The sequence below is a fragment of the Caretta caretta genome, chromosome 18, assembly GCF_965140235.1.
Source record: "Caretta caretta isolate rCarCar2 chromosome 18, rCarCar1.hap1, whole genome shotgun sequence".
In the NCBI taxonomy this organism is placed as follows: domain Eukaryota; kingdom Metazoa; phylum Chordata; order Testudines; family Cheloniidae; genus Caretta; species Caretta caretta.
Genome location: NC_134223.1, coordinates 23,644,213 through 23,650,025, shown reverse-complemented (window position 1 = coordinate 23,650,025; position 5,813 = coordinate 23,644,213). Strand labels below are relative to the sequence as shown.

General features: G+C 40.8%; 1 protein-coding gene across 1 annotated transcript; it reads left to right on the top strand.

Moving 5' to 3' along the window:
- The first annotated feature begins 1,630 nt into the window (after nucleotides 1-1,630).
- Nucleotides 1,631-5,611, top strand: UTS2 (urotensin 2). Its single transcript, XM_048824789.2, has 4 exons — nucleotides 1,631-1,779; nucleotides 3,845-3,961; nucleotides 4,699-4,742; nucleotides 5,417-5,611. The coding sequence occupies exons 1-4, from the start codon at nucleotides 1,677-1,679 to the stop codon at nucleotides 5,531-5,533; spliced, it is 381 nt and encodes a 126-aa protein (XP_048680746.1). The 5' UTR covers nucleotides 1,631-1,676; the 3' UTR covers nucleotides 5,534-5,611.
- Nucleotides 5,612-5,813: the final 202 nt, after the last annotated feature.

Sequence of the window (5,813 nt, the reverse complement as noted above, 5' to 3'; positions counted from 1 at the left end):
TTAGAGCATGGTGTGGATGGCTTTCCAATCTACGATGTCACTTTTCTTGAGAAGAAAAGGAGTACTTGTGGCACCTTAGAGACTAACCAATTTATTTGAGCATGAGCTTTGGTGAGCTACAGCTCACTTCATGAGGTCACTGTTAGCTAGTACAGTGCTGCAAAGGTAAATGAATGCTTATACTACCTTAATATGTTTGCCTTCTAATATGATCTCTGTGCTGCTCAATATGTCTTTGCATCTTGGCCAGATGACCTGTATCTCAAGCTGATGCAGATGTGATTGATCTGTTTTTTTTATTTTGTCATCTGGTGAATTCCAGTTACAGATAATTTTCAGATAACTCCAGAAGCTAAAGAATTTACAGTATGAAAGATCAACCTCATTAGTAAAGTCAAAAGGAAACAGAAAGTCCCAGTATCAACTGATCAGATCTCACTTTGTTTTTCCCAAGAGTTGGAAGGCAGGAAAACTATGTTCAGGGACAGTGTGCCTGAACTGGGATGGCCATTTTTGTAGACCTGAATGTAAGCTCATGTTCTCAACCTCACCCAAACCAAAGGTTCACAGCATAAATATGTCAGTTTATGATATTAACATCTATATACGGGTGTGTGTGAGATGCTTGAATGAACACCTGGCCCCTTCCCAGAGGAGTTCATAATCTAGAAGGAAAAGACAGGCGTGATTGCACGAGAGGTGACATGAGACAAGGTAGATGAATGGATGCAGGAACACCAAGAATAAAGTCATGAGGCACTTGTTTTGCATGGTACCCACAATGTTAGCTTTAAAAAGAAAAAAAGCTAGCCAGCTAGAGATTAGCACATTATCTAATACAAGATCAAGTAAATTTCTTTAGAGGAGGGGAACAGGTGATAGGTAAGCTAGAAAGGAGGTCAGTGCTGCTCACAGGCTACTAAAAGACCGAAATTTAACACTTCCCAAACTAGTTTACATGTATTGAGCAAGTCTCCACCTAACCGTAAAGGAAGATCAAAGTCATACTCCTGCTGCCAAGGCAATTCTCTAGGGCAATATTGGAAAAGGCCTTTGCAAATGGAAAAAATAAACAGCCATGAAATCTATGTGAAAAACACCAGCATCTTGAACTCAGCTCAGCTTTTCTTTGCAAATTAAACAACTGGATGGAAGTTTTAATCTCCTCTCGTCTCACTCTCCTGGCACAAGAACCCCCAACACAACATGACAACTCATCCATCCAACTCACAAAAGGAAAAAAAAAACATTTCATATCAGATGCTCTGCGTCAAGCTTGCTAAGGCTCATAAATCAGCCATCTCACTGCCCTGGTCATTTCAACCAACGTCTGACCCTTTCGTTAACTCATGATTTATAACTGGAAGTTATTTTTTATGCCAGATTTATAAACTTTACTGTGCCTGGTTTGATATAATATCCACTTTGTACACCACGCAATGAGACAGTAAATTTATTGGCTATAAACTGTTACCTTGAAAAATGACATCAATGCAAAGTGGTTTCCATTTAGAATCAATGGGCAATAAATTCATTGGATTTTTTTTTTGTGGATGATGCTATTTATGAGGTCATGAGTGGCTATATAATAGGTGAAATTGGGAGGAGACGCACCAGTCAAATAGCGGTTCTGTGCGACGGGGTCAACAAAGACGAATTATATTCACGCAGCAACAATGCATACGCTGGTATTCTGCTGTCTCTTTATTATCAGCCTCTCATGTCCTCTCTTGTCTCTCCCTATTATCGACTCCAGTGAGGTGTCCTATCAGCTCTCAGGTAAGACTTTTTTGCTTTTACTGCTTAGTAGGGCTTAGTAGGGCACTGGGCAGTAATGCCGGATGAGTAACCGAGAAATTATTTCAGAAAGGACCTTTTCTCATCTGTGCTCTTCAGCTGTGGCAAAAAGCAGATGTTTCTTCATGATGCTAGAGGCGCAACTGGAATCAGTGGTTCAGTGTAAGTCCTCATAAAATGAAGAGGTTGGGTGCCCTAAATATCCCTTGCTATTGCCTTCAGATCCTGAGTGCAAGCTCTCTGAACCCTGCAACATGAAATGTGAGCTAGCTGACATTTGATTCTCTATTTAGAGTAGCCTGGCTGCATGGCCAGTTCTTCTGGCTGTACTTTAATACTTCTTATTCATTCATTTTAAAATTAAAAAATATCTAGAAGAAGTGGGAGAGGTACTGCAGAAATTAATGCAGTAACCACTCCCACCTTGGAGTCGAGGACAGTCCAATTTTGGCTTAAGTCAGCAGTGAAAATGAGTTTAGCAGTTTCACATTCAGTATCCTGGTAAATATTTGCTCACATTAAGGAGACTTCATTCAGTTTACCAAGAGAAGAAGTTTCCGCTTGGGAAATCCAAGGTTTAGAAAAGTAGAGGTACACTAGGTCAGGACTGAGGAAAAACGATATAGGGGTCCAAAAGTGGAATACAGAGGATATCATATAGTCATGATTGAAGTGTCTGAGCAGAACTCTGAACCAGGACTCAGGACTGGAAGATCAGGGAGTGCTGCAGGTCAGAAAGCTGTGCACGAAGAAGGTACCGTGCCTACCTGCCCTCTACTTAAGTAATTCATGTTCTTTTTTGGAGACACTGCTGCTATATTCATTTACAAAGTCTGATAGACACCAAAGTGTTTTTCTAAATATTAGTAAGTTCAAAATTTAAACAAGTGTCTTTCCAAACCTTCTACTGTGTAATTGCAGACACTTTACAGCCAGCTGTCATTCAATCCAGACATCATTCACCGTATGATGAGATGGACGAGCTGGCAGTAACCATTAATATCAACTGCATTTGTTTGGAGGCATGCATTAAGCTTATTAAATCTTCTCTACAAATAAAAAAGCGCCCTCTAGAGAACAAAAAACAAAATCAGGAGTCTATATTCAATTATATATTTTTATCTCAAACCAAAGGTGTATGTCAGCATTGCTAGGGGGAGGCAAAGTATGTTGGAATAACTGTGTGAAATGTCTCAGCGTATTGCACATGGAGGTAGCAGCTTGTCTTATGCAAAGACACTTTTCTGAAACTTCCCAGTGTCCTCTGCAACTGTCCCTCTGCACAGTTACTAGGCAAACTACAGTATTCACTTATGGCCAAGGATTTTTTAAAAATCTTCCCCCCGGATATGTTGTTTTGATTAAAATGTTTTAAATTTCATTTAATTAAAATAAGGGGATTGTGGGGAAATCAAAAGCAGATAAGTGATACCTATGATCCATTATATTGTCTCTAAATCAGCCAGCTATTTCAGGGTGCTAAAAGACCCTGTATTCATGTAGGTTCTCCTGAAATTATATCACAAAGTTCTAGAAATCCCACCTTTCTTTCCTTTCAGACAGTTGAATCTTGTTCTGGTAGCCTGTCCAGTTCATCTGAGCAGTGAGCCACATGCTGCTCCATTTAATCATTTGGAAGACTGCCACTTTCACATTGTGTTTCTTTTGGCATTGCAGACACTCTGAACAGCAGTAGTTTCTGTCCTTGGGGCTATAGGTACCCAGGGCCCCAAACCAATGGGTGACCTACTGTGCTAAATTGGGTGGATCGGTTAGAGCAGTGAGAACAGAGTGACTGTATAGATGTAACATCAGAAAGGTGACTCAGGTACCCAAAGAGGCAATCACCACCTCTTTCACATTTATTAAACAAAGGTCAGTGATTAACTACTGGTGCCTTCTGACGTCTTCAGAACATGGGGCCCAGAGGCCTGTTCAGGAGCCATCTGACTAAATGGATGTTACCCAAAAGGAAACAGGGTCCTGAGGCAGGTGTCATCCCATACAGACTCTGATGTCTTCTTTAAATGTCTTCTTCTACCAACAGCAGATGAAAATACAAGATTAAATGTGGAGCGATTGGACAGCTTGGGGAGAGCTTCTCTGCTTCAGACTCTGCCAAGGCTCCTGGGGGCACAAACTGAGGACAGTCCCAGCAAAGCAGGTAAAGCTCTCCCACCCAGTTTACACATAGAGATGTTCCAAGGTACAAAATGCCAAGGGTCCCTTCTGAAAATTCAGCTGCTTTGAGCAGCAAAAAATAAGAAACATCTTGCAATATGAATCTGCCTCGAGCGTGCACATTGTCAAAGCAGCTGAAGTTCACTGTCTGCAGAGAACCCAAACTCCACCAGCAGGAACATGTTAAGTCGGGGGAGGGATGGAAGAATCAAAGAACCATCAGGTACAATCCCATTAAGGACTCATTAACAGTGAAAGGAAGTTGCAGCCCTCTAAGTTAGTGAGAGTCTGAAAAAAAGTCTGTTGAACTTCATACTGCTGTTGAGTAGCTGATGATGACTAGGGGGCAAGGAACTCCTCTAGGCAAGACAGGGACTTGGTCTGGGACTGGTTAACTGGGCCTTGCAAATGTCAATTTGTTGAACTGCACCAGCATTTTCAGAAAATGCAGAATCCACAGCCATAAATGCATGATACAATGACTTATGCGGGAGAGAGGGTCCTTAGAAGTAAGATTAAGTAAAGGGCTGCAGCACCACTACCATAGACCCCTCAGGAATAATGTGCTATGACAAGGACTGACCCTACATCAGAAGGGACAGTTGGTATTTGATTCCTAACTTCCGTTTTACCTCTGTGGGTTATATTTTGGCAATCAGAAGTGACATGGGTAGTCTCTCCATTTCTAAATTAAGAAGCATTTCACACTTGTTTTTCCAGGTCTCAGTCCCAGCAGCTACAATCCAAGGGAAAATGTGAAAGAGGTAAGTGAATGACTAGCTATTGTCAAAATAAGAAACTGGAAACCCACATTTTAGATTAAGGAGAAATGGCTAATAAAACACCCTTTAAAGATCCATTTAACTTAAAAATAGTTTAGATCAAAGTATGACCCATCTTTCTGGAGCAGAAAAAGGATGTTGGAAGATGACAGAAATCTGCTAATTTGCATAATTTTAAAAATATTTTCAAGGCTGTAGTAACACAGATTTGGCAGAAAATGAGAGCATTTCAGTATAATTTTAAAATTCCAGCCCTCTTCTGAAACGCTGCCTTCTAAATAAAAGGTTAGTTCCAGCCTCCACAGGCCTGGCTAAAGAGTGTATATGGATATCGGTGAGATTCAATAAGGATTCCAGGTATGTCACTTTTCCCACAGCAATGTGTACAACATTAGCACAATGATAATGGGCTAATTGATAATACAAAATCATTAATATTTACCATATATTGATCCTTTAAAGATTAAGGCAGAGAATTTGATTAGCATTTTGGATCACAGACGCATATTGGGCTGGCTGTCTCTCTGACGAGTCAGAATATGGGGCCACAGGGCCCGGTCAGAGATCGCAGAGGGACTGCATCTCATTGTAAGCATTTGTCAGAGAATTAATCTGATTTCCCCCACACTAACCTGCATGACGTTGCTTGATTTTAGGCTTTCTATGGAAGTCACCCTCGAATTGCTTTGCTGAGCCGCCTGCTGGCCAAGGACAGGAAACAGAATAAAAAACGTGGGAACCTCTCTGAGTGCTTCTGGAAATACTGTGTGTAACCTGGGGTGGTGGGGTGGGAGGACAAACTCTTTCCTAATCCTAGCTGCTTAATTTATAAAGATGTTAATAACTGTCCTTGAAACATGTACATAGATTTGCTTGTTTTAACATGAGGAGAATAAAGAATTGTGAAGCTGACTCTTAACTCTACATTCCATGCTGTTTGGAGATTAATAAATCCTCTATGTTTTGCAAATAACCTGTGAGCAATGAGTTATTTTCCTTCAGAGATTCCATCCCTCTTGGGTACTAAGTGATGGGGCAAAAAGGGGAAAACAG